This window comes from Microcebus murinus, chromosome 4, assembly GCF_040939455.1.
Source record: "Microcebus murinus isolate Inina chromosome 4, M.murinus_Inina_mat1.0, whole genome shotgun sequence".
NCBI classification, from domain to species: domain Eukaryota; kingdom Metazoa; phylum Chordata; class Mammalia; order Primates; family Cheirogaleidae; genus Microcebus; species Microcebus murinus.
In genome coordinates, this window is record NC_134107.1 from 101,689,541 (window position 1) to 101,716,733 (window position 27,193).

The following is a 27,193-nucleotide window of genomic DNA, read 5'->3' on the forward strand; positions in this document are numbered from 1 at the left end:
ATTTGAGACAGGTCTTGAAGAATGAACAGGATTCCAGTAGAGAGATAGGAACAGAAAGGGCTCTTCCGGCTCAAGCAGGGAGTTGTATGGAAATCTGGAGGCAGGAGAATGAGAATGTGTACTAAGAAAATCAGGGGAAAGCCAGGCACAGAAAGACAAATACCACACGTTCTCACTCAAATATAGACGCTAAAAAAGTGGATGCCATGGATGTAGAGAGTAGAATGGTAGTTATCAGAGGCTGGGAAGGGTATGGGAATGGAGAGAGAGAATGAAGAAAAGTTGCCTACTGGGCACAAAAGTACAGTTAGTTAGAGGGAGTGAGTTCTTGCATTCGACAGTGCAGTAGGGAAATTATAGTTAATAATTACTTTCATATTTCAAAATAGCTAGAAGAATGGTAATGTTCCCAACACAAAGAAAGGATAATAAATATTTGAGTTGATAGATGTCCCAGTTACCTGGATTTGATCATTAAACATTGTATACATATGTCAAAATGTCACATGTGCCCCATGAATATGTGCAACAATTATATATCGGTAAAAACTTAAAGACACAGAGGAAGATACGTAGAAGTAGAGTATGGACACTCTTTAAAGTATAAAGAGAATAAGGAAAGTATTGAAATATAGATGTGTCGTTTATTTTTAGTAGAGAACTTTAAATTCCATTTTGAGGATCTGGGACTTTAACATGAGTGCTAGTGGGGAGCAGAATGATATCGGGCTTGTATTTAGAAAGAGTTACTGGCAAAGATGTGAATGAGTAGGAAAAGGAAGAGGACACAGAGGAAACCACCGGAAGAGTTTAGGCAAGAAGCTTTGGCCCTGAACTAGGGCCCTGGGAAGGAAGAGACAGGATGAGGAGCTTTATGGAGATAGACGTGGTGGATTCAGTGACTAAGTTCGAGGCAGGCAGAGGAAAAGAAGGGAGAGGAGCATATCAACAGGGAGAAGAGAGATTTTGAAGTGCAGCAGCCTTCAGAGCACAAAGAGACAGTATAAGTCGTTCATTGAGTGACGTGTGGAGGGCAGAATTTTAGGCATACAGATTCTTGGGTGGCACATATAGCGTGGGCTGAAGTGGGACCACTGGGTGATGCAGAAATAAATCGCATGGACATTTTGATGATTTAGGATGAGTTTCATGTGGTTTTGGATAGTTGCAATCGGTGTCCTGCAGGTTAGAATGTTTTGCCTACCACTTGCTTCAATCATCTTAGGCTTCCTCAAATCTCAGCTATTGTTCGTATTAGATATGAGATTTTGAATGCAATTTCTGTTTTAGGATAAAGCAAAACAGTGGGCCTTGCTTTTTTCCATACTTCCTCTGGCCGCATTTGTCTTTATCTCTTGTCCTTTCCCCGTTCTCCACCAGTCTCCTTCCAAAAGTTACAGGCCTGCCCCAGCTGCCCACACTTGCTGGTTCATGCCCTTGGCATTTGTTGCTTTGTCTCTGCTGAGGATGCCCTGGTGGAAGATTTTGCTGAAAGGGGCTTGGTTTTCATTGCAAATAGGGCCAATGGGATGTCTGAGGTCACAGCTGGATCTTTATGCAAATGACAGTGTCCCGGGCCTTGCACTCCCTGAGGGCTTAGAGTGCTCATAGCCAGGTCCTGGGGCATTCTGAAGCCTGGCCGTGCTGTCTGACTGCCGCCTAGGTGGGCAGGACGCTCTGCTTTCAATCTTCCCCTACCGCCCTGTGGCTTTCTTCTCCTTCCCTTCTATCTCCCCTGCCTCTTTCTGTTTAACCTTTCTCTTTCCCCATCTCTTTCCTTTCTCTGTTTTCTCAAGCAAAGCAAATACCTGTTACAATTTAACTGCATTCAATTTCCCCCTCTACTTCTGCCCTTCACCTCTTGTTACAGTCCATTGAAAATACAAGCGAAATATCAAATAGAAAATATTTTTCACAGCTTTATAACCCTTGGTGTTCGTGGATTTGGTCCTCTGGGAAGTATAAGGTACTTTTTGGACATGAATTTTGGGGTAGGGTGATTTGGAATGTGGGAACTTCTGCTGTGTTCATCTTTACCTTGGGCAGAGGCAGCAGGAACCACTGTGGCTTACAAGGAGATAGTACGATGCTGTGGCTTTGCAAATCAGAAGACTCAAGTTTTGTTTCTAAGCTCTCTGTGCTCAGAGGGCCTTTAGCTTCACTCTGCCTTGCATGGGTCTTCTTTTTTAAGCATAGTGATTATGGTACTTGGCATTATTACCTTGCTGGAATGTTTTTTAAGAACCTAGTGAAATAATACGTCTATGGAGGCTTTGAAAAAGTAGGATGATTATTGTTATTTTTATGAACAAAAATATCCAAACAAAATATAGAAACTTGATTTGGGGCTCAGTGCAGTGGCTCATATTTGTAATCCCAGCACTTTGGGAGGCCAAAATGGAGGAATGCTTGAGGCCAGGAGTTTGAGGGCAGCCTGGGCAACGTAGAGAGACCTCAGCTCTACAAAAAAAAATTTTTTTAAGTAGCCAGGCGTTGTGGTGTGCACCTGTCATCCCAGCTACTGGTGAAGCTGAGGCAGGAGGATAGCTTGAGCTGAGGAGTTTGAGGTTGCATTGAGCTGTGATGACAACACTGCATACTAGCCTGGGTGACAGAGTGAGACAAGGAAGGAAGGAAGGGAAGCAGGGAGGAAAGAGAAAGAGGGAGGGAGAGGGAGGGAGGAAGGGAGGGAAGGAAAGAAAGGAAGAGAAGAAAGAGAAGGAAGGAAAAAAGGAAAGAGAAAAGAAGGAAAGGAAGAAAGGAGACTTTGGATTTGTAGCATATACAAAATGAGTTGATGTTTATATTGGATAGTCTCCAATGAGTCTTAAATTATGTTTTCCCTAGACATTTCTTGGCATCTAACAGGGGCTCACACTACAATTGGATGGATGGATGGATGGATGGATGGATGGATGGATGGATGGATGGATGGATGGATATCTATGTGTCTCATTGCCCCACCTGTCCCTTCCTAGTCCTGGTTCCCCTTTCATGTTGGCACTACTGCCCTCTTGTGGCCAGTGGCAGTATTGCTTGTGGTGCAGCAAGTCCATAGCTGGGCCCAGTTCTCCCCGTTTCTCCCCAGCCCCTCACCCCGGCTCCCTGAGCTGGCTCCTTTAGACTCTTTGGCCTCGGATCACTGACTGCCTGCCTTTTCTCCTCCTCCCCTTCCCACCCCGCTCCCTGTCTCCATCTGCCCCTGCAGCACTGCCAGTAACTCAAACCGCAGCACACCGGCCTGCTCACCCATCCTCCGGAAGCGGCCTCGCTCGCCAACCCCCCAGAACCAGGACGGAGACGCCATGGTGGAGAAGGGCTCAGATCACTCCTCGGACAAATCCCCGTCCACACCAGAGCAGGGTGTGCAGCGCAGCTGCTCCTCCCAGTCCGGCCGGAGTGGCGGCAAAAATTCCAAGGTGAGCTGGCCCCTGCTGGAGGCTGGGCACGTTGGTGTTAGGGGGCTGCAGGGAACCTGGTACCAGCGACCGTGAGGTAGAGAACTGCCTCGAGGGATGTGATCGAATGGCCCTGGTGTCCCAGAGAGAGTCTGTATTCATCGAGGACAGGGTGGGCAGGCAGGTGGGACCCTAGTTCAATATCTTCCTAGCCAAGCTCTCTGAGAGGGGCCTTGCGCTAGGGAGCCTCACATACCTTGGGATTGGGAGGAAGGATGCTCTGGGATCAGGAGGTGGTCATCGCTTTATCTCTGCTACCTTTTTCAAATTTGGTCCCTAAAGCTGGCATAGAAGAGAACATTATTTGGAACAACAATACTGCCAGGGAAAGAGTCCTTAGGGAACCTTGCAGAATGCTATTTTTAGCCTCTTTGTTGGCCACCATCCTGCCTTACCTTAATACTAACCCACTTGGTACTCCTCTGGGAGAGAGCACGATGGCAGGGCCTTTCCGTCCCTCTCAAGAATGTCAGCACTGCCACCTGAGCACGGGGGTCTTTGGCCCAGGGAGATGCATAAAATAAGCCCTGGGGGAGCCCTGGGCTAGTTGGGGGACCCCCAGTCTTTTGGGAACAGGAGCTATCTTTGCCAAGGTGCTCCTTCAAGAAGCTTCTCTTCACCTGTGGACTCTGAGGGCTGGGGGAGGGGTTGGGTACCCCTGGGAGGCACGGGGGCTGGCTTCCCACCTGAATTTGTCTTTTGATTTCTTGTTCTTCCTCTTCTTCCCCACCATTCCCCAAATACCTTCTTTGCATGCATGGTCTTAGTCTCACAAGCGCCTCTCAAAAGTAAGCCATCTCTGTGTCTGTCTTTTTATCCCCCCTCTAGCGTTGGATTGTCTGTAGTGCTCAGCACCCCTTCCTCGGCCCCTGCCCACTCTGGCCCGTATGTCCTGCTTGGTTCCTTTCCCAGAGGGGCCGGCCCCACTGTCCCTGGCAGGCTGGCTTGGAAGTCACTGAGGTCCCACCCCCACTGCACCCGATGTCAGAGGACAGACCCCACCCCACCCCTGTCTGCCTGCTCCCCAAACACTGCCTTTGGCTGGGAATGGTTCCCTCCTTACATGGTGCCACCTAGGAGCAGAGTCCTGACAGGGTGAGTTTTATTTCTTTGGAGTGGGGGACCCCATCTGGCCAGACCACAGGTCCTGACCCCCCACCTTTGGTGGATGACTCTGGACTCCATGACAGTAGTGATTAGAGGTGGCAGAAAGGGCGTGCTGACTGAGGGGTGGAGTTCAGGTGGACAAGTGTCTTGGCGGAGCTGCAGCGCCCTCAGGAGCTCTACCCCGAGCTTCCCACCCCATAGCTGCTCAGACACCTCCTGCCCAGCCCTGGGGGCTCATGGCCTTTTCAGGATCCTGGGTTGTGGTCAGAGAGGAGAACTGCTGTCTCAGAAGGTGCAGTGCCAGCACCTGGAGCTTGGCCACCGTTGACAGCAGCCCCTCAGGACCCTGGAAAGATGTGGCCAGGTCAGGGACGCAGTGCCAGGCCTGAGGAGGAAGGTGGCGGGTGAACAATAGGTATTGTGGAACAGGGCCCAGGAGACCATGCCCACGGCTGGGGGCGGGTTGCAGGCTGAAGAGGAGAAAGCTGAGGGTGACTTAATAATAGTCCCAGGTCTCTGAAGGTGTTTTGGGGAGGAGGAGGGTGAACAGCTGTTCTCTCTCTTGAGGGAAGAACAAGAGGCTACACGGCTAATCCCGCCGCCTGTGACCGTCAGACGGGAAGCACAGCTTTGCGGCTGAGGATTGTAAATGGCGGTAGCGGCTGTGGGCAGGGAGGAGGACCCTGCCTGAGGATGCCAGCAGCAGCTCTCCACGGGTGCAGGCGTCTGGGGACAGGGTTTGGCCATGAGCTGTGTCAGTCTTCCTGAGCCCCCGGCACCCCTGGCTTGGCTGACGTGGGGACTGGGAGGTGTTGGGGCCCAGATAGGCCTGCCCGGGCGTCGGTTTCTTCCTTCCGCTTCCCTCTTGCTTCTGCCCAGAGCCCTCGCTCTTTTCCATCCAGAGGTGAAGCCAGACAGTCCATTGCCCAGATTAGATTCTCTGCAAACCAAGCCTGGCTTTTTAGAACCACTTGAGTAGTTTGTATGGGATGTTACCTGAATTCAGAGCTAGGAGAAACCATAAATTATATATGAGTGGGCCAGCCGGGACCTGTGTTGGGGAACGGGCGGAATTCCGAGTGGGGTTTTAGAGAGGCAAAAGCGAGGTGTTGTGAAGGGACGGAGGGCTGAGCACGAAGGGAGAGTTAGCCGCGGCTCCCTTTCTTGCGGGTGGACTGAGGCCACGCCTGTCCCCAGCAGACCTGTTCTCTGAGCTCTCGGGCAGCGGCCACCTGCCTCCCCTCCTCATCCTCCCGCCTTACCATCGCCGCCAGCCCCTCCTTCCGCCAGGCCTGTGTAGGGAGGGGAGAGACAGGAAGGTGTGCTGGTGGGGCGGTCGATCTGATAGCCAGAGCTAGTACGGCTCTTGTCGCAGCCAGGCCACCTCACTCCCTGCCACCCCTCTGGAGGCGGCGACGGGTCATCATTTTCAGGGCGCTGGAGGGTGCCTCCGCTACTCCCTGGAGGCAGGCCTGGTGCACAGTGTCTCTTCTCTTCTCTGGGCCTCCGTTTCCCCATTTGCTGATACACAGGGGTGGGCCCGGGCAGTCTCTCAGGCCCCACTCCTCTGGCTCTGTCGCTGTGCCCGGGCTGCTGCCCGGCCCTGAGCCCGCCCCGCCGGGGACCCGCTCCCGCTCTGCAGTGGCGGCCTGCGGCCACGAGGGGGAGCGGGCGCGCACCTGCGCCCCGGCCGGCGGCGTGGCGGCCTCGCCTCGCCCTGCAGCGCGCCTCCCTCGGAGGGTGCGTGGCTCCGCCCTGGCGCGGTGGCAGGGATGCTCCTTGGCCTTCACCCCCCTTTTTTTTTTCAATTCTAATTTCTGTGGTTTTCTTTCCAGTATGACAGACTTAACCTGATCAAAGTAAGAAGTTGTTTTTCTTTTCTGACTTCTTCTAGATGTAGAGCTCTAGTCCCGCCCCTCCCCGCCCCCCACCATCCTCCAGACTCCGCGAGCCTTTGCGGTGGGAGATGTTTCTGGAAACCACCATGAGGTGACTTGGGTCTGTTTCCAGGGGCCGCACGTTCCTTTAGGTGCTTGCTCCTCACACGTCCTCTAGGGATGGCGGCGGAAACCGGAAAAGAGCTCTGCTTTGCCCTGACTCCCTCCTCTCCCTGTAGCCAAAGCCAGTCAGCGCCCTCAGAGAAGCCCAGGCTCCCTCGTTCTGTGCTTTCCTCCCCTCTGGCCCTGTCCCATGCACCGCTGTGCCGGTGGACACCCCTCTTCAGAGCCCTGCGGCCCCGCCTGGCCTGGCCCCCGTGGGGCTGGGCCCTGGCTGACCCGCAGCTCCTTCAGGACTCAGTCGCAGGAGTGCAGACCCGCAAGGAGCAGACCCGCTTCCAAGAGGCTGGTCGGAGGTCAGGGCTCCTGCCGGCCGCCGTGGCTAGTCCCGGGGGGGGGGGGGGGGGGGGCTGTGTGGATTTGACTGGAGGGGTGGGGGCTCATTTTCCTGGCTGTGACCTCTGTGGTGGCAGGTAAGAAGCTGCCTAGAGCAGCTTAGTCTAGGGGTAGAGCCTCAGAAGTCCTTGTCGTATTTCACATTTCTTTTCAATACTGGAGAAACATGTTTTTTATCCGCCCTTTACAAAGAGCAGATATTCGACACAAGGGAACCACAGAGCTAGTTAGTTAGAGACAGGACACAGGTTCCTTCCTTGGGGCTGCTTGTGAACCTGAAGCTTGTTTCCAAACAAATCAGAAGGGACAAGTGTCGATGTGCTAATGCATGAAAAGGAGCCAGCTCCTCCTGTCCACCCGGGGCGGCTGGAGCGCTGGGTAGGAGGAATCGCAGAGGACCTTGGTGCCCCCACTCAACCCACGTTCCTGTTGCTCCCTTTTCTCCTGGAGCCTTACACGCGGGCCAGGGCGGTGGGATGAGGAGCCGGGGCATGGGTGATGGGTTGCTCAGCTATGAGGCCAGGTCTGAGGACCTGGGCGGGGTTTGATGAACACATGGAACCATGGGGCAGTCGGGGCTGGCGGCTCCCAGGGTTCACTTTAATGACCATCCGCACAGCCTCAGGCCCTGCGGTCTGGAGTTGGGGCTTCCGTGTGGGGATCCATGAAGTAATGTCAGAGGAGGCAGATCAAGTCAGATAGAGCCTGCTTGCCCCAAGAGGCGAATTTTCAGGTCCAGGGTTCCCATGTGGTGGCACCTCCCTCAGTGATGAAATAGTTGCTTTTGGATATTTGGATTTGGCCCCTTGACCTGCTGAGACTGCTGGATTAGAGGAGGGGATGAGGCTGCGGTGGGAGGGTGTGGCTTCTGCATGGGGCCATGGTGACAGCCTCTGTTGAAATGACCGTGGAGGCACCTTGCAGAGGGCGATGGGGAGCCTGCCTTGCCATCTGCTCCCGTGGCCACATCCTGGCCACTAGGTCGGGTATGAGGGTGAAACCACTCGGAGGGAGCAGCACCCACGGCTGCCCCCCCCAACCACCCACCTCCGGTTCCGCTGCTTGGGAGTGAAGGTGGACCGTCTCCCCAGACTTCTTCGGGTGCAATGGGGGGGCTGGAGAGGGGGCAGATAGATCACGTGATCACCGGTAATCGCTATGGTCACCCTTGCCCACCCTTGGGGACATAGTCATCTCCTCCCAACAGACATGCGGAGACAGTGGCTACCCTCTTCTGCCCTTGTAAGTCAGGGCCCCCTGACACCAGGGGGAGGGGACAAAGGTTGCCAGTTATGGCTGGCATCCAGGCCTCTGGGGAGAGCTAAGGTGTCGGCCTGCAGGCAAAGCACCCCCTCTCCCCACTCAATCTCTACCTTAGTTTTACTCCGGCAGGCTTCTTAAAACTGAAAATACCCCAGCCCCAGTGTAAACGTATTGGATCAGCAACTCAAGGGGTGGGACCCAGGCAAGCGTGGGTGTGTGTACACCTGTCTGTCTGGGTGTCCGTCCATCTTCCGAGTGGGATGCGCACAAAAGGCTCCTGGCCACAGGGATGGGAGTCGGACGAGGCACAGTCTTAGCCTCCCCTCGTCTTGTCCTCCCATTCCTTGGGTAGAGAACGAAAAACACCTAAATTCTGAGCTGGAGCAGGGTTTGGTTTGGCTGGTATTGAAATATAGCACCACGGGGGTGGAAAAGACCCCTAGAGAGTCTGTGCTTCCACCTCCCTCCTAGGTAGAGACCCCCAAGCGCTCTGCCATTAGGTGATCAGCCCCTCCTTGGCATTAAGGAGGGATTTACTCATCGCCTGCAGAGAGCACGGTTGGGGGAAATCACAGGCGGGCTCCTTCCTCCCCCACCACCGGGTGTCCCAGAGGGCTGGGTTGGCTCCATGTGCACTTTGCTTCTGGTCAGGACCCATTTGGGGACTGGGTCTTGGATGCCCTCACGCATCCTCTGCCCCCATCAGAACTCGAGATGGGGCTCTGCCTCCCTTCTGGCTGAGCTCTAGCTGGTGCTGCTGCCTGCCACCCTCTCTCGGGGGGCTTCCGGCATGGACTGCTCCCTGGGCCTCCTTTCTGGGGCTGTGTTGAGAAAGGAGGCCCCCTCCTGAGCAGCAACATGGGAAGCATCCACTTGCCTTTGGATTCCTCCTCCTGCCCACCCCTGCTATCTGTGTAACCCTCTGAGCCGGGAACGCCCTGGCACTCCCTGCATCCCTTCCCTGACTAATTTTACTTCTCTTCTATTTTGTCCTTGCAGAAAAGCCAGAGTTGGTATAATGTAAGTATCCCTGTTTCTCTTCTTGTTGGGTACATGTGCAGGGGGAGGGGGATGGAGTGCGGTCGGGCTCCCAAAAGAGGTACTCCACAGTGGGATGGGACCAGCCTTACTGGCGAAGGGAGGGTTTGACTTGGGGAAACAAAGGCAGGATGGCCCACCTTATCCCCTACCTCACCCAGACTGTTGGACAAGGCTCTTTCTGTGCTCAGGGAGGGGGCCGTTCATGGGAGGAGTGGCCATTCCTGTCCAGATAGAATTCAGAAGCTGGGGTGGCCTTGAGAGGGGGTGTCTTAGTTTTTTTCCCTTAACTAAGACATTTTGGGGGAAATGCTACCAGAGAACTTCCCCCATTGGTAGAAAGGCTGTGCCCTGTGATGGAATTTGGCTTCCCAAGATACCCGTCAATAGCCATAAAAGCATGCTCCGTCCAGTAGACCTCTCTAATCCTGTGGGGAAGGGGTGGCCTGGGGCCATCTTCTAGGTCCATCTGCTCTATAGCCGGGAACTGTGTCATGGAATGAGCAGTCCCAGAAAAGCAGCTGGCCGAGGTTCTGAGCTGGCCCCTGCCACGTGCACTCTGCCCTCTGGCGGGCCTGGCCATTGCCTTGGCCTCTGAGCCTGCTGTCTTCATGAGAGACTCTGATCTGCCTTTGTCCCCGGCCCCTCTCTCGATTCTGGCCCAGCGGGAGGCGTAGGCGAGGGCCAGCCGGTGGGGAAGGTGGCTGTGACAGACAGGGTGGAAGGTTAGGGGAGAGGCATGGGGGGATGCAGGGATGGGGTTACTCGTGTGGGCTGTGTCTTCCGACTTGGCACACCAAGCTCACGCCAGTGAGCCCTCCTGCTGCCCAGTGGCCTGCCTGTCCCTGGTGCTGTGGATCCGCCAGCCTCAGCCTTCCCAGCACCCTGGAGGGCCGTGCTGATACCGGGCACATGGGCTGTGCTGATAGAAGGGGCGTTGTGGGCTGAGATGGCCGGGGCGGGAGAGAAGCCTGACTCCACCCCTTCATTCGGTGCCATTCCGTCAGCATAGCGACGGGCCTAGAAGGAGATGCCATCTCTTGGCTGGAGGGTGGGGTGCACCAGCTGCCGCCATGGCCGGAGCCCTGCTTCCGGACTGATCCCACCTGCAGCTGAGACAAACCAAAGCAGTCTGACCTCACTGCCTCTTCACAGCACCCTCTGGGACATGCTTGTGTCCCAGTCGTGTCTTGGGCTCAACCTTTATTCATCCTAGGTGGTCTCCTCTCACTCTCCACCCTTACCCCAAATGAACAAGAGAAACGTCACTGGCTCTCCGCTCAGCACAGAGCATGTGTTCTCAGAGGGCAAGCTCACAGGGGCTCTGTGCTGAGCAGGTGCAGGGCCCCCTCCCTCCCTCTCCTGGACTCACGTTGTCACCCTGGGGGTTTGCCCTTGGGTAGCCGGGCACCCTCTTCCTTCAGTGTGCTTGGCACTGCCAGATGCCTCATGAGGAAGCTCCAGCTGAGCAAGCGCCACTCCCCAGGGATCCCCCACCCTCCCTGCAGTCCGTCTGGGTGAGGCCCTTGCCCCACCCCTGCCGCTTTGACCCGGTGTTCTGCTCTCCCGCAGGGAGCTCAGCCCTCCTGCCTTGCCTCTACATTGCCCTGGGCTGGTTGGAATCGGACCTTCAGGAAGGGTCCCTCTCTCCCCCTCTCAGCTCTGCTCACAGTCCTCTGTAATTTCTCGCCGGGTACCCAAGGCTCCATCACTGCACTAGAAGTCCTTCAGACAGGCAAAGGCTTTGTAATCCCCAGCCCTGGGGACTGTTAGGAGCCCCTGGCTGGATTCAGAGCTGCGAGGGCCAGTGCTCTGCAGAGTTGCTGACCACTGGGAGACATCTCAGGCCCACTCGAGCAGCCTGGGCCTAGTATGGGAGGAAGCCAACCCCTACCTCCCACCCCGGCCCCAGCCTCTCTTTTCCCCTGCCACCTGTCTGCAGAAGAAAAGAGCATTTTACTTTTACATGGCTAGTAGGGAGGAGCTGTCACCATGGTGACAAACCAGCTTGTTCTAAAGAGTGGGTCACATGGAGGAACATGTCTGGACGCCAGAGACATGTGGAAAGACTATGGCGGGAAAGCAGGGGGTGTAGAGTGGGGTTTAAAAGCCATGCTATCTACAAGGGCCCTGAGGCCCTCCCGGGCCTGCTTATACGTACCCTCCTCACCCCACCACCCAGTTTGCCACCCCCGTCTCCTTCCTCAAGCCCCCAGCTCAGGAGGTACAGCCCCAGTAGACATGGGATGGAGGGAAAAGCAGAAACACAGCTTTGCCTTCAGCAGGGAGCCAAGGCAGAGTTGGGGTGACCTGGCCAGGGCCTTTGGGGCGGAAGGAGTGCAATCTGCCCCCCAAAGGCAGTTCCTGGTGGGCATGGTGGGCTCGAGTCTCAGGTGAGGGGCACTGACACAGATCTCCCTGTGCCTCAGTGGGTGAATGTACTCTCCTCTGCCCACTGCTACTCATTCCTGCAGGGCATCGTCCCCGGGGCAGCCCAGGGAAGGAGTATGTCTGAGATCAGAGCACAGGACCCAGCCCCCGGCAGCAGCCAGACCCTTAGCAGCCTTGGTTAGGGATGCCGGCTTGGTGGAGGGGAGGGCCGGGTAGTGCCGAGCCCCCTCGAATGGCCAAGCTAGTCTGGCTGGTGTCAGATTGAGAACAAAAGCACCAGGCGTTGCAGGAATGGAATTCAGGGTGTTGGGGGTGGGCAGTGAGGAGAGTGGGAGAGCTTCAGAGGACAAAACCAGCAGCCCGGCATTTCCCCAGAAGCTGACTGTGCTTCTTCTGCTTCTGTCCTCCTCCCCTGTATTTACCCCGTAATTTGAAGAGTCTTCCTGAGCCCCCCTTCTGGGACCCCAGCCCTAGCCTTCTCCAGATGAGCCCCCACTCCCAGTCCCACCCCTGTCTCTCTTCCTTCTCTGCTCTGTCCCCTCCCTGTCTCCCTGTCTCTTAGTCCCACCTCTGGCTTCTGCCTACCGGACCTGGCTGGAGGGTCAGTGTTTCCCTTGTGGATCTTAACTGGTTTCTTGCTAGGTGAGGTCAATGCTCCACCGGAATCCGTTGTTCTCCTGGCTCCTCCACCCCCTCCTTCCTGCTGTACCTGGGGAGGGGGTACCACTTGGTCCCAGCTCCCAGTGTTTGTCATAGAGTTAATGTTTAGCCCGGGGCCAATTCCCTCTCTGCAGGCCCCTGCCCTGCCCAGCCCTTTCCCTGGTTAGGGGGTGGAGGTGACAAAGGCTGCTGTATGCTGAGACTCCTCTCCCAGGGCGTTGTCTCTCTGGGTCTGTCCTGCCCCTGTCTCACCCGTTACAGCCCTAACAGTCACCTCCTCACCTCCTCGTTTGGCCTGTAGAAATACTCACATCCTTTTGGGTAGTTACTGTTAGGATCCAGAGCCTCGTGGACCTATCTATCTACTGCCTACATCTTGGGGTTTGGTCTCGCCCAGAGAGGCATTCGTGTCACCCTGGAAAATGGAATTGCTGTGCTCACCTGCTACCATGCTCAGGATAGGCTGCCATGCAGGGCGGACAGAAGCTGGGATGTGTGCTGAAGAGAGTGTTGGCAGGGGCTGGGTTCCTAGAAGGAATGGGAATGGTATTAGGGCTCAGTGTGCACACAGATAAGATATGGTGTAAATAGGAACCCGTTTGAGCAGTGGGTAAGGAAGGAACGCATTCTCTTGGATGAGGAATGCCTTCACTTGGCATATACTTTTTGAGCACCTTGATACTTGCTTATCCCTTTTCCAAAATTCCTGGGACCAGAAATGTTTAGGATTTAGGATTTTTTTTCAGATTTTAGAATATTTGCATATATATAAATGATAGAAGTCTAAACATGAAATTCATTTATGTTTCATATACTCCTTACACACACAGCCTGAAGATAATGTCATATAATATTTTAAATAATTTTGTGCATGAAACACAGTTTTGACTGCAACTTGTCAAATGAGATCAGGTGTGGGATTTTCCACTCGTGGCATCATGTTGGCACTCAAAAAATTTTGGATTTGGGATTTTAAGATTAAGGATGCTCAACCTGCATTTGAAACACATCGTGCTCAGAGCTGTAGAATATATGAGCCTGGTGGAGGCATAGGTCCTCCCTGGAGAAGCTGGTATAGTCTATGGACAAGTTACCTGTGTGACGAATGGAGCCAAGGCTGGGGCCAGGGGCTGCCCATCCTGACAGGCGTGTAGGAGCTTGTTAGGAGAGGGTTCGGGGAAGGATTCACACCCTTCCTCTACTTTGCCCAACACTGTTTATCTGGGAAAACCCAGGTTCCTCTGAGTTAGCATCTTTGCTTTGGGGACCCAGGAGTCTACATTTTTAAATGTGTTCCGCTGGGTCATCTTTAAGGACATAAAGTTTGAGTGCAGCTGTATCAGATTACCAAGGCTGCTTGGACAAAGGCCGCATCCTTCATCACCTGCAGGCCCAAGGCCCTCCTGGGCCATCACTGGGCAGGGGGAGGGAGTACCCCATTTATTTTGAGGGTGTGACATTCCTTGGGAAGCCACATCTCCCTGGGCCCACTGCTGCCTCATCCCTATGCTGAGCTTCTGTCTCGAGCCCTTTGTGCCCCCACAGACCTGGTTTTCATTTTTTTCCCTGGATTTTGCTGCCTCCTTTTGATCAGGGACAAAAGTCTCTGCCCTTAGCATTGTTGCCTTGCCCTCAAGGTCTGAGCTGTGTCTGGGCATCCTCTTGGCCTTGGTCCCCCCGTCAGTGCTGAAGGTGGGACGGGGCACCTGGAAAGGAAAGAAAGGTCTGCCTCAGACAGTCCCGGAAGCTGGTGGGCGGATGGGTCAGTGAGGGGAAAGTGTGTCTCTAAGAAGAAGCTCTTGGCTGCTTGAGTCTCAGATTTCATCACAACAGCTGTGCCCTGGCACCTCCCATGCCCCTCCGCCTCTGGGAGCCCTGGCCAGCAACTTTCCCTGGCAGGAAACATCTGCTGGGGAGGCCAAGCAAGGCTGGGGGTCACTAGAGGACGTTGGCCAGGACCATCACCCAGATCGTGTAACTTGAAGCATGTGTAGGGCTCGGGCCCTGCCCGCCCACCCTCCCTGCCTCCCTCCCTCCCTCCTGCCACGAGTGACTCTAACAAAGAGCTTGTTTGCTGGTCAGGCAAGAGGACCATGGGCTGAGGAAGGGGGTGTGTGTCGGGCTGGGGGTGAGAGCAGGCCCTGCTGCCACAGCCAGTGGTGGCCGCTCTGCCTGGGTGAGGGCTGTGAGTCATAGCGACCAGTCCCCGCCCCGGGGAGAGATTGCACGTTGACTGAACGTGTCACTCGATGGGCCAGACTGCATCGAGTAGCTGAGCAGTTGACTTCTCTCTGGGTTCAGACCAACTATGCATGACTCTGCAGAGTGTGAGTGTGAGTAACTGGCGGGGTGAGACCCGGGACCTGGCTGTGGGTCATCCTGTTTCTACAAAGTTTGCCTGTCCACCCCAGGACCTGCCCGTCAGGGACTGCAGCCAGCCCAGTGCACCTGCTGGGCTGTCCATGTCCTCTGGACTCTTGGGGAAACTGCTCTGGCCAGGAGGAGGTGCTTGACCACACCCCCTCTGGGCTACCCTTAGCCTGAAGACCAGCACAGAAGGACATAGCAGAGCCCCGCCATGGGAGAATGGCTGGCCAACTTGTCCTGAGAACCACGCTGACTTCTCATGTGGGAGGTTTCGCACTGGGAATGCAGCCATAGGAGAGCAAAGGACTTCAGGGCCACGCAGACCCTCTGCCGAGAAACCAGAGGTCACCCGTCTGCCTCACCGCAAGTGCGGCCAATTGTCTGCATCCCGTGGGGACAGCTGGGAATTAGAGCTCAAGGAGCTGGGCTCCACTGAGAGGGGCAGCTGTGGCAGGCGATGGAATCATTGATGGAATCTGGGGTTCTCTGGAACCTGCTGCTGGAGCGGGAAAGCCAGCCGTTGCGATGGTACCTGAAGAGGTGTACCGGCCTGCCTGCAGGTGCTGAACACTGTTGCTGGCGTGGATCTGAGGACATCCCAGCCGTGAGTGTGTGACCCGGTTTCTCTGTGTCTCTGTGGCAGTTCTGCTGCACCCCTGTCATGCTCCACTTGGCTCTGCTACCTGAGGGCCCAGATTTGACAATACTTGAACCAAACTTCCTTGGCCATGTTAAATTAAAATTGGTGAGCCATGCCTCACCTCCGGAGGAGGTTGCTTTAAGGAGGCTGGGAGGGAGAGGGCCGTGGTCTCTAGCATCGTGGGGGCGAATAGTGGCAGGCACAGTGTACCCCCCCTAGTATGTCTGTTGTTGAGTATGTCTATTCACTAGCAGGGAGAGGTGGCCTGCCAGCCCCCTCTGCAGCCTGGTAGAATAAGGCACTTATTGGCGAGCCTGGACTAATGGGTCTGTAGGACTGGCTGACTGCAGAGGCCGGGGCTGAACATGCCCTGTCCTCTCCCCACCACTGAAGCTGTGTTCCGGAGGCAGGAGCGGCCCCTTGATTTGCCTGCGGTTGGAGATGTGACCAAACTCCCTGCCCCCCACCTCTGTAGACATGTGAGCTGTCACTGGATATGAGAGAAGCAAGGTGGAGGGAGCACTGCTGAAAGCGAATTAAAGTGGGAGGACTTCCAGGCTTCTGGTTATTGGAAGCCCGATGTCAGTTTCACCTGAAGGGGGTTTGGGGCCTCCTTGTGGGCTGCTTCCCGGGCTGGCAATGGAAATTTGTAAATATAAAGACCCACTAGGGGGCATGGAAGGCTAGTGGGGGCCCCAGAGCAGATGAGCATCCCATCCCCGAGGGAGTGTGCTCTTGTGGGGAAGCCCTGCTACTTCCCTCTTGGCACAAGGTCCAGGAGCGAGTACCCTCCAGAGACGACCCTGGGTAGCGGCTCAGACCAGCAGTGGAGCCAGACGGCCGTGGTTCATATTCTGCTCTCCCAAGTTGCCCAAGGTCTCTTTTTCTCAATTTCCTCAAGTGTAAAATGGGAAAATAAAAACAACCCTGTGGTCAGATGCAGTGATACCTGCAATGGGCTTTTAGCTGTGCCTGGTATGTGGTACTAACTCTTTCCATATTAGCTCAATAAGAGCTATAGGCGGTCGATTAGACATAATGAGGTGGTCATTTGGGGATTTCAGAGAGTGGACTCTGTTCTGAGAGGCTCAGGGGCCATCTAGATTGGAAATCTCAATACCAGTTTGAAACTCGTGCACGGACCAGAGGAATGTTGTCTCTAAGGTTTTATCCAGCCATAGAAGTCGTGGGATGGGCCGTCTTCCAGATACCCACTCCCAGTGGCCCTGATACTTGGTTCAAACATATGGCAGGTGACGTTTGAAGTTTGCAATTCTGTGACAGCCTAGCATTGCTTTTGGAAAGGTAACAGGGCACCTAGTAATGCAAGTGGAACTCATTTTGTAAATAAGCCCAGAACAAAGTTTAAAATTGAAATGAATGAAGTGGTTGAAAGCATCCTGTTCTCTCTCTCTCTCTCTCTCTCTCTCTCTGTTCTGGAAAACCTCCCCAAACTAAGGTCATGGCGTTTTTCTGCCCCCAAGTAACTTTCTGAGGCCCTCCCCTTCCCTCTAGCACGAAGCCCCCCGGGCCGCAGCTCAGTAGGCCGCGCGTTCTGCAAACGTGGTCAGGCCACAGCTCAGCTTCCTCGTGTGCCATTCTGCTTCACAGAAAGCCAAAAAACGAAAAGCCTGAGGCTCATTTCCCCCTCACCACCGCTGTGTGCCAGTGGATCCTCAGGGAAGGGGTGAGAAAGTGTAAATAGCCAAGACCCGCGTGTGAGTGCAGCAGGCGCGTCCGTGGCAGGCACGTGCTCCCGGCGGGGTGGGCAGTGCTGTCTGACAAGTAGGGCAGGTGGGTGGAGCGCACCTGTGTCGGTGTCACCAGGCACGGCTCGTCCCGGGGTGCACTTGTTTTTATGTGTCACCCGTGGGTGCCCTTCATCCAGGGGCATGTATTGTTTTTTATTTTTCCTTCTTTTAACTCTAAGATCCTAAGCCCTGAGAGGGCAGGATTGCCGTGTGTTGGGCTGGCTGGCTGGCGTGTGTGGGTGCGCGCCTGCACCCAGCGCCTGTGAGAGCTAGGTGGGAGGCGAGCGCAGGACCAGGGACCGTGAGACCTGCCAGCGACGGCTGGGACAGGGTGCTTCTCTCTGGCCTTCGTTTCCTCACCGGTGCTGTACAGGTTGGATTAGGTAATCTTGTACGGCTGGGAGCGAAGTCGGGAGCCAGATGTGCTTTTGAATTCTCTACTTGTGTACTTGTTCTGGCACTCGTTTTATGCTTTAGGATTTTTTTTTTTTTTTTAGCACTGTGTTTAAGATTAAAAAAGAAATCATGTCTCTCAGACACGGCCAAGTGCTCATTGTGTTAGTCATGACAACATCTTCCTCCGGGAGGTGTGCTAGGCACCATTGCATCCTGGGCCTTGCTGGGGGGCTGGGCAGCCCCCTTGGACCCCCACTGTGCTGTCAAGGCGGTGCTGCCAGCCGGCAGAGAGCAGGACAGATGACATGATGGGTCCCAGGAAGCCCCCGGAGGTGTCCTTCCTTCCTTTCTCTTTGTGGCATATAATGTGGGCCCCTCCTCGTATGTTCGACATCTCGTCTTTGATGGGCACTGGCTACAAAGCGTCTTGCAAGACCAGATTCTCCCCACCGTGTGGCTCCTAGGGTCTGTGGGATAACAGAGGCTCATCTTTGCCTTTTTAACACACAAGCAAGTGCTGCTCCTGCCCCGTCCTCCCTGACCCCATGGAACCCTGAACCCGGGGCATCCTGCTAACCAGGGCCATTGTCATGCAGGTGTTAAGCCCCACTTACAAGCAGAGAAATGAAGACTTCAGAAAGCTCTTTAAGCAACTTCCAGACACGGAGCGCCTCATTGTTGGTGAGCTGGGTGACCCGGGAGGGGCAGGGAGGAAGTCTGGGAGTCCCCAGCATAGCACGGGCTGCTTGTGTCTGGAGGCCGTGAGGCAACCCAAGTAAGCACGCCTGGCTGGGAACAGGGAGAGAGGATGTCCAGAGCACTGGCCCCAGCTTTCGGGGCTCAGGGCTGAGTACCAAGTCTGTGGCAACCTCAAGAGCCTGACACAATTCACAATTGCAAAGTTGTGGAAACAGCCCAAGTGCCCATCAATACATGAGTGGATTAATAAAATGTGGTATATGTGTACCATGGAGTACTATTCAGCTCTAAGAAACAATGGTGCTATAGCACTTCTTATATTTTCCTGGATAGAGCTGGAACCCATTCTACTAAGTGAAGTATCCCAAGAATGGAAAAACAAGCACCACATGTACTCACCAGCATATTGGTTTCACTGATCAACACCTAAGTGGACACATAGGAATAACATTTATTGGGCGTCGGGCAGATGGGAGGGGGGAGGAGGGGATGGGTATATACATATATAATGAGTGCGAGGCGCACCGTCTGGGGGATGGTCACAATTGAAGCTCTGACTCAAGGGGGGGGCAAGGGCAATATATGTAACCTTAACATTTGTACCCCTATGATATGCTGAAATAATAATTTTAAAAAAGAGCCCAACCTGGAAGGAGTCACTGCCGATTTTATCTCTGCAGATGGCACAGCGGTGGAAGGGGTTGGCATAGCTGTGGGGGTGGGGAGGGAAGTGAGTTGAATTGTGTCGGTCTTTCCTACCTCTAGCTTTTGCAGCCCCCTCTGTCATCACATTCATTCCTCGGCCTCTCAGCAGTTGCACAGTGCACCCCCTTTATTTCCCGATCATGGCAGGGACTTCCTTAGCTGCCAACCAGTTCAAGTGTCTGGCGCCCCAGTCACTGGTGGGAGGTTGGTGCTGGTACGACGTGCTGGAGATGCTTCCTGTCTCTGAGCCAGTCCCCTGTCTCCCTCCCCACCACAGATTACTCATGTGCACTCCAAAGAGACATTCTTCTTCAGGGCCGACTCTACCTCTCAGAAAATTGGATCTGCTTCTATAGCAACATCTTCCGCTGGGAAACTCTGGTAAAGACCTGGGGCTGCTCTCTCGGGCTGTTCCCTTGCCTGTGGCTGAGCCAGCTGCCCTCACTTTCATCCTTTTGCTGACTTCGTGCTCTTCCCAAGCCTGTGTGTAGTCAACAAAAACACATGCCTGAGTCTTGAAGGATGTCTAGTTCTGAGTCCCAATAATAGGTTCTCCTCCACCATGCCTTCCCCTCCTCCCTCCCTCTTGGGTGTGGGACAGAGGACTTCAGAGCCTTTGCTTCTGGCAAATGCAGGTGAATATCGGGCATGAGTTAGTGCAGAAGGAAGCGTACGTAGTAAAGTGGAAAAAAGAACATTGGCCTTGGGACTCAGCAGAACTAACTTTCATACTTTCTGGGTTCTGCAACTAATTAGCTGTGTGATTTTAGGCTAGTCCTTGCTCTCTTTGCCTCTGTTTCTTCATCCTGTGTGATTAGGTGGAGAAAGATTAACTAGGTGAGTTTTATGGTCCCATCCAGTGCCAGTGTTCTGTGTTTCTGTAAGTGGCAAACAACAGCAGGACCTCTGCACACTTAGCAGACTGTAGGAATGAGAAAGGAGGCTTCCTGGACCAAGAATGTACTCAGTCCTTACCTTGCTCTGTGGCCTTTGCGAAATAAAGGGGTTAACCAGGTGATCCCTGCCAGGGTTGGGAAAGATGGGAACTGTGATCTGGTTTCCCGTCTGCACTGCTGCCACATGAACACTCTGCCCGACTCCACTAATGCCTCCTCTTGCTGTTCTCTGTTCTCTGTGCTGTCGGATGCCAGCTGACAGTCCGTTTGAAAGACATCTGCTCCATGACTAAAGAAAAAACAGCTCGCCTCATTCCCAATGCCATCCAAGTTTGCACTGATTCAGAAAAGGTAAGCAGAGTTGGACTCTGGCCTTTCTACTCTCCCACTCGCCCCATTCCATCTGCCCTCCAGCTGCACTAACAGGACTCGGGGTAGAGGCAGTGAGGGTGATGAGGATCCCAGGAGCCACCTCCTGGGTGGGCAGGGTGGTTGGGAGCTGAGATGGGAGGGTGGATTTGCAGAACATTTAACTTGGAGCCAAAACACCTGAATTGGAGTCCCTCGACTGTAAGCATGTTATGTAAACTTGTCTGAGCCTCAGTTTTCTCGTGTGTAAAATGGAGCCGGCAATACCTATTTAACAGTCTCGAGATAACATCACATATTTGAAAACGCTTCATTGTAAGGTACTGTGCGAGTGGACGTAGTCATCACTGCATACCAGCATAGCTGATTATATCTCGAGAGGAGGAGGAGTCTGATGGAAATGGAGTGTCCCTGCTATTAATAGTATGGGGGGAATGTGGTAGATAATTTAGGGACAGAGAAAATAGTAAACTTTAACTTTTCGCCAGAGCCTTAAGACTAACAGATTCAAGACTAGGGGTGGACTAGGTTTCTGCCAAAGACAAAGTGTGTAGTTCCTTTGGACTTGGGCAGTTCAGTGGCAAGAACCAGCAGGCTTGGGGTCAGGTAGTCTTTGGTTGAAATTGTGTTTTCAGCACTAACCAGCCATGTGATGCTACATGTTGCCCAACCTCACCAGTCTGTTACTGTCTGTTAGTGGCAGCTTTGTTTATTGTCAAAGTCTTTTTCTGTGGTTTAAGTGAAATAGCATTTGAGGAGCACCTCATAGGTGGTCAGTGAAATCTGATTTTCTGTTGCTTTTTTTTTTTTCCTGTGTATTAATAAGGATCCTCAATAGCAGATAAAGAGCAGGGTCTCTTTCTGTTCTGTTCCTTGTACGCCAAACATGGAGAAGAGTGCCTAACACATACTAATATTCAAGTATCTTTTGAATGAATGAAAAGAGTCAGTGGGTTTGTCTTGTCCTTGTGTTTAAGCTAGCTCACAGCTCACCCCCTACCCAGTTCCAGGAGGTAGGTGAAGGACATCTTTTATGGAGATGAGAATTTCAAACCAGGGAGAGAAGCGTTGAGGAAGGTGTGGGTAAAAATTGAAAGACCTGGTCACAGTGGGGACTCGTCCCAGGTGCCCAGGTCCCCCAGTGTGCTGGCCCCATGGCTGATGCAGCTGTGTGTGATCACGGGTCACTGAGAGGCGTGAGTATTTGAGGATGAGCTCAGTATCTTTTCTTAAAGGAAGGGGGACCATGTCTCTATTGTACGTCTGAACAGACATTTCTTGCCGTTTTCTCTTCCAATCCAGCACTTCTTCACTTCATTTGGGGCCCGGGATAGGACATACATGATGATGTTCCGGCTCTGGCAGAACGCTCTCCTGGAAAAGGTAGGTACTGGCCGGCCCCGTCCTGCAGTCCCAGCAGGACTGCCCACCCAGAACATTCTTTCCCCTGGGGTGTGGGCTCAGTGGAGAGTTTGCTTTTACTGTGCATTGGCCAGTTCCAGAGAAGGCCACGTTTCCTGAAAGTTCTGGAAATCCCCCAGACACAGTGAGCAATACATTCTGCTTCTGAGGGTATTGACCTGGGTCCTGGAAATAGTTTACCCTCTTCTGTGTACGGCCTCGGGGCTACCAGGAGTAAGGCACTCGGTGACTTCAGGCATGTCAGTCCCACTGCTTTAAATGTACCAGGATTTGTCTTAGTGAGGTATGGTAAGAGACACGCTGTCATGAAGTTTTCATATCATATTCACAGAGCCCCAGAAACAGGAAGCACGGTGAGTCCTGCAGGGCCACGCAGGGATGTGCCGGGCTGTGTTGGGAGGCAGAGGGAGTGAGGGCAGAGTGCGGGCAGGAGCCCTTGTGGTGGTTTCTGCAGGAAGGAGAGGGTGAGGTAGGGGAGTAGGCCTGCACGTTTGGGATTGGCTAGCTTGGCTAATTTCAGCAGGCTTCAGGGTATATAGGGGCTGTCTCTGGTTGCCAGGTACCTGGCCTTGGGGTAATTAGGGCAGGGGAATGTGATCTGGAGCTAGATGAAGGGACAGTTGGGGGGTGGGCTTTGGGTTGGTCGGCTGCCTGTGGAGGGCATGCTCCCAGATGAGTTCATTTCTTTCTACCAACTTGCTAACCCTGGGGGGTCCCTCAGCAGTCAGCAAGGCCCCAGGTGCTACAGCATCCAAAATACAGAAAAGAAAAAAATATAGTTAACACAGCCACCAATTGACTACTCATGTTTAAATGACACTGTTAGGAGACACAGATGAAGGAGGTGCATGGTCCTGCCCCTAGAGAGTTCCTCTGAAATGCAGTCAGATGTTGGGAAACTATCTCTAAGCTAGTATGTGTGTATGTGTGTATTATTTTCCCCCAGTGTTAGCTAATTTTGTATATATATATATGTATGGTTGACATATATGTATTTAAACATACACATGTATTTGCCTTGACTCAAGCTCAAACTAGTTGCTATATAAGAAAATTGAGCAGATTTCTTATTTAGACTTTGTTCTAATCTGACAGTTGATAGCTCCAGTATCAACCCTGAAAACTTACTTGAGCCAAGATTCTCTGCCTTCATTGGCCATCAATAACAGTAAAATGACAATGTGTTTGAGTCTCCACTGGCAGGTTTGAATTTCTAGTTCACCGCCATTGCCATTTCTAAATAAGACACAGGGTCATCCATATGCTTCGCAAATGCCCTTGCAAAATAATTGTGAGAATTTCTGCCTGCTGACAGGGGGTCTGCTAATTGTGCTTGTCCCAGCTGTGGTCAGGTGGATTTGGTCAGGGAAGGCTGCCTGGGAAAGTGACCAGGGTAAGACGTGGTTTGGCAGAGAAGCAGATGTGTCCCAGGTCAGGTGAATGTTGCACATAAAGGCCAGAGATGGTTGGGGCGAGGGGGTTGCAGAGAAAGGAGGAGGAGGGGCCTCCCTGGGCCACTGCGAGGGCCTGCACAGAGAGCTGCCGCCCCCAAACCCTGCTGGCCCAGGCAGTTCTCAGAATGCTGGCTCACGGCGTCCTGCCAGCTGCCTGCTTCTTAAACCATGTTTTGAAAGGCCAGGCTTGGTGAGCTCTCAGACTCTTTACAAGGTATTGTTACAAACATTCTTGAAGTTTGAGGTTTTTTTTAAAAAAATATATTTATTATTCCTGTTTTTCTTCATGGCCTTGACATCTTTTCTACCCACTTATCCCACCACCTTCTCCCTTCCTCCCAATCGTGGTCTCCACCTCTGATCTTTGACATTCCTCTACCTCTCTCCAGAGACTGCGAACCCCGTGAGAACCAACTTTTCTTAGGACAGTGCTTTTTAACAGGGACCTGTAGGTACCCAGTGAAATAAGGAAACACTGGAACTAGTGCATAGAACCGTAGGCAAACCAGTTCCACTTCAGAATAAGGAAGGAAGTATTCGGGTTGTCAAGAGAGGGCTAGACCCCTTATACTATGAGAATGCGGAACTCTTTGGAATCACAGGACCTCTCGAGCTATGGAATGGGCCACCTCTGTGGTCAAACCTCATTCTTGGAAGTGATCCAATAGGGCCTGCTTGGCCCCAATTAATATAGAAGATTTCTGTGGTGGGCGGGAGACTGGGTCAGGGGACTTCTGGACGCTCCTTCAGAGTCCAAATCAGAAGCTCTGGGATCCGGGGCTCCAGAGCAACATGGGCTTATGCCACTAATGCCGGAGCTCACCAGTAGGAACAGAAGGTGGGGCAGGGGCCGTCCTCCAGGGGCAAGTAGGTCCCATTCTGCAACCTCTGCCTGTTGAGGGAACAGGCAAGGAAAGGCCAGGTTCCTGGCTTTGCCGAAATCCGTATTCCTGGGCAGAAGATTGGCATCTTGCTGAGTTCCCCAAGGCGCATGGAGGTGGCTGCTCTTCTCTCGTTCAGCTAGGGAGAGAGAGGGCAACGTCTACCCTCCAGGTGAGCTGGCCAGCTCAGTGCCCCTGTGCAGAACCGAGGGACTTGAGAAAGGAAGGGTCAGAGTCGCGTCTTTTCTCCCCTGTAGCCTCTGTGCCCCAAGGAGCTCTGGCACTTTGTTCACCAGTGCTACGGGAACGAGCTGGGCCTCACCAGTGATGACGAGGACTACGTGCCCCCCGATGACGACTTCAACACGATGGGGTGAGCAAGGGCTGGGCGGGCTGGGGAGCAGGATGGCAGTGACGTCCTTGCTGGGAAAATGGCATCTAAGTGAGGCCCTGGAGCAAGTGAGGGAATGAGCCAGGGGAGTACCTGCAGGAAGAACATTCCAGGCAGGAGGGCAGTGAGCAGGCCGGTGTGGCTGCAGAGCGAGCGAGGGGGATGGTGGAGATGAGGTCAGGGAGGCAGAGCGGGCAGAGTCTGAGAGCCTTTTGGCCAACGCGATGATTGGCTTTTACTCAGAGTGGGATGGGAAGGTTTTGAGTGGATGATTGATAAGGTCTGACTTACCATTTTAGCAGGATCTCTCTGGCCTCTGCATTGAAAATACACTGAAGGGAATGATGGCAGGAGTCGGGAGACCTGTTATAAGAGGCTATTGAATTATTTAGGTAATTCAGGTAAGAGATGGTGGTAGTTTGGACCAGGAGGGTAGCAACAGAAATGGCAGTAAGTAGTTCCTGAATATGGTTGGAAAGATTTGCTGATGGAACCAAAAGGGACCAAAGTTGCTTCAAGGTATTTTTGGTTTTACCATCTGGAAGAACGGAGTTGTTCTACATGAAGATAGACAATAGTGTAGGCAGAGCAGGCTTGAGGGGAAGATTGGGAAGGTGATTTTAGGGAAGTTGAGATTGAGATACCAGTTAGCCAAGGGGAGATGTCAAGGAGGCATTCAGGTATGAGTGTGGAGTTCTCAGAGAAGCCTGGGCTAGGGCCATAAACTCGGGAATTATTAGTGGATAGCATGAGTTAGGCTGGAATCTCTAAGTGATGGAGTGGACATAAAAAGAAGTTCAAGGACTGGGCCTGGGAGAGCTCAACAAGAGGAAGAAGCAGCCAGGGAGATCTTGGAAGAACATTCAGCGAGGGAGGAGGCATGCTTGGGATAGCTGCATATCCTGGAAGCCAAGGGGAGGAAGTGAAGGAGAAGGGAGAGTCACTGTGTCACATGCCGTTGATAGGGTAAGGAAGATGGGGACTTCAAGTAGCCTGGCGCAAAGCGTGCTTGAGGTTGGAGAGGAAGGTGCAGGCTTGGCAGTGCAAGAGGCACAGAGGAATAGAAAGTGAGGGCGTTGAGTATGCAGTGGTACTTAGACCTGGGCTTGGGTACGAACAGTGACATCACTTCACCTCTGTGCATACCCATCTGATTATCTCTAAAATGCCTGTAGTGATTTGCCTAGAGTTGTCACACATGTGGAAGATATGTAGAGTGTAAGTCAGATGTTGATGATCACGATAAAAAAGATGATGATTGCTCCCTTGGGGAGGGCTGCAGCGGCATCCCTGAAGTGTGCCTAGAAGGATGCCCACCTTCATCTCAAGGAGCTTTCCCTCTCAGGTGTTCAATGTGGGGCAGTTTACTAGTTATGATCTAGAATGTGGGCAATAGCACTGGGGGAGCACTGTGTCCAGAGTCCGGTCTTAGTCACTGTTTGGGAAATGAAATGTATGCTCAGAACCCAGATCTTTGATTCAGAGGGTCTGGATGGGATGGGCACTGATGGGGAAAAAAATAGCTTAAAATGAATAACAGTGGTCATATTTATTAATAGGTAGGCATAAATCTAAGGAGTTTGCCTAGAAAAGGTGAGTTTGGAGCCAGAAACTTTACATGGGGCACAGGGATGGGTTGGGTGAGATGGCAAGGAGGTTTCAGGAGTAGATTGGGAGGGGGGAGGTTGATCTTGGTGAGAGGAAGATCATACACAATGCCAAGAAGCAAGAAATCCCATCGTCTGGGATGGATAGACAGGTCTGAGGCCTGAGCTTCTTAGAATCCTTGTCCATCTTGACCACTGAGGTTAACACGGGCTCGCTGGCCTCTTCTCTCAGCTACTGCGAGGAGATCCCTGTTGAAGAGAACGAAGTGAATGACAGCTCATCCAAGAGCAGCATAGAGACCAAGCCGGATGCCAGTCCACAGCTGCCCAAGAAATCCATCACCAACAGCACACTGACATCCACGGGGAGCAGCGAAGCCCCCGTCTCGGTATGGGCAGTCAGCCCTCTGCTTCCCCCCTCGTTCCTGTGGCCAGGGTTTCCTAGCTTAGTTAATGCCCCAAGAACCCAACCTGGGGCAGGTGGTGGGGGGAGGTTGGTTACATTGTGGTCAGTTTATTCAAGGAGACATCCTGGAGCGGATGGGTTCTCTGTATTCTAGTGGTGTAGTTCCTGGGTCCGGCGCTGGGTTCTAGATGCCTGGGGTACCAGGTTGGGTTTGACTCTGATGAAAACCATTCCCCCAGTCCATTGTGTGAGCTTTGCTCTTGGAGGGCTGCCCCAGATCAGCCCCCCTGGTGGAGAACTATCGCAGGTCTTTTTTCACTGCCTTGATCTGACATCAGAGTCATGCATGGATATAGAACTGTAGGACTGTGATTGTTTTATTAACTCATTTGATTAATATTTAGAGTTCCTAGTACACGCACTGTGGTTTGTTTTCCAGCTGTGCTAGACTTTGTGGAAGCTGTACAAATGTGCAAGAGGCCTTGGTCCTCTGGGACTTAGTTAGAGAGGGGATAGAACCTTGACAAAGGAGAGGGTTAGGGCTCGTGCTGGCAGGCAGAATGGATGGGTTCCTGAGGAAAGGAACCCCAAAAAGGATTTCCCCAAAAAGGAGCCTTGTTTTCCAGCGGTTTAGACGTCAGAACACCTGGTCTTAGAATGAACTGATGCCTAGTCTTCATCTTCTGTCCCCGAGGTTTTCTTTCAAATGTAAAGGATTGTATTGTTCCTTTCCAAGGCTAATGGGAAAATGAGTCAAAAAATGCTTATGAAGCCCTTTGAGCTACTTTGATGAAAAGACTACTACCTGGGGCAGGCTGGCATGGTTATAGCACAGTGGAGGTGTGGCTCCGGGAGAGGCCCTGGCCCTGGAAGAGCGAACTCTGTCTCCGCAGGGCTTG

General features: G+C 53.2%; 1 protein-coding gene across 2 annotated transcripts in view; it reads left to right on the forward strand.

Annotated features, from left to right (window-relative positions):
* The window catches only part of GRAMD1B (GRAM domain containing 1B), a 174,225-nt gene that overhangs the window by 127,347 nt on the left and 19,685 nt on the right, over positions 1-27,193 (forward strand). For both annotated transcript variants that reach the window (XM_012789858.3, XM_076002601.1), the window contains exons 3-10: positions 3,209-3,419; positions 9,221-9,241; positions 18,061-18,145; positions 19,146-19,249; positions 20,020-20,115; positions 21,436-21,516; positions 24,148-24,263; positions 26,121-26,277. In XM_012789858.3, coding sequence (XP_012645312.1) covers positions 3,209-3,419; positions 9,221-9,241; positions 18,061-18,145; positions 19,146-19,249; positions 20,020-20,115; positions 21,436-21,516; positions 24,148-24,263; positions 26,121-26,277 — 871 coding nt within the window. The remainder of the gene's footprint in view (positions 1-3,208; positions 3,420-9,220; positions 9,242-18,060; positions 18,146-19,145; positions 19,250-20,019; positions 20,116-21,435; positions 21,517-24,147; positions 24,264-26,120; positions 26,278-27,193) is intronic.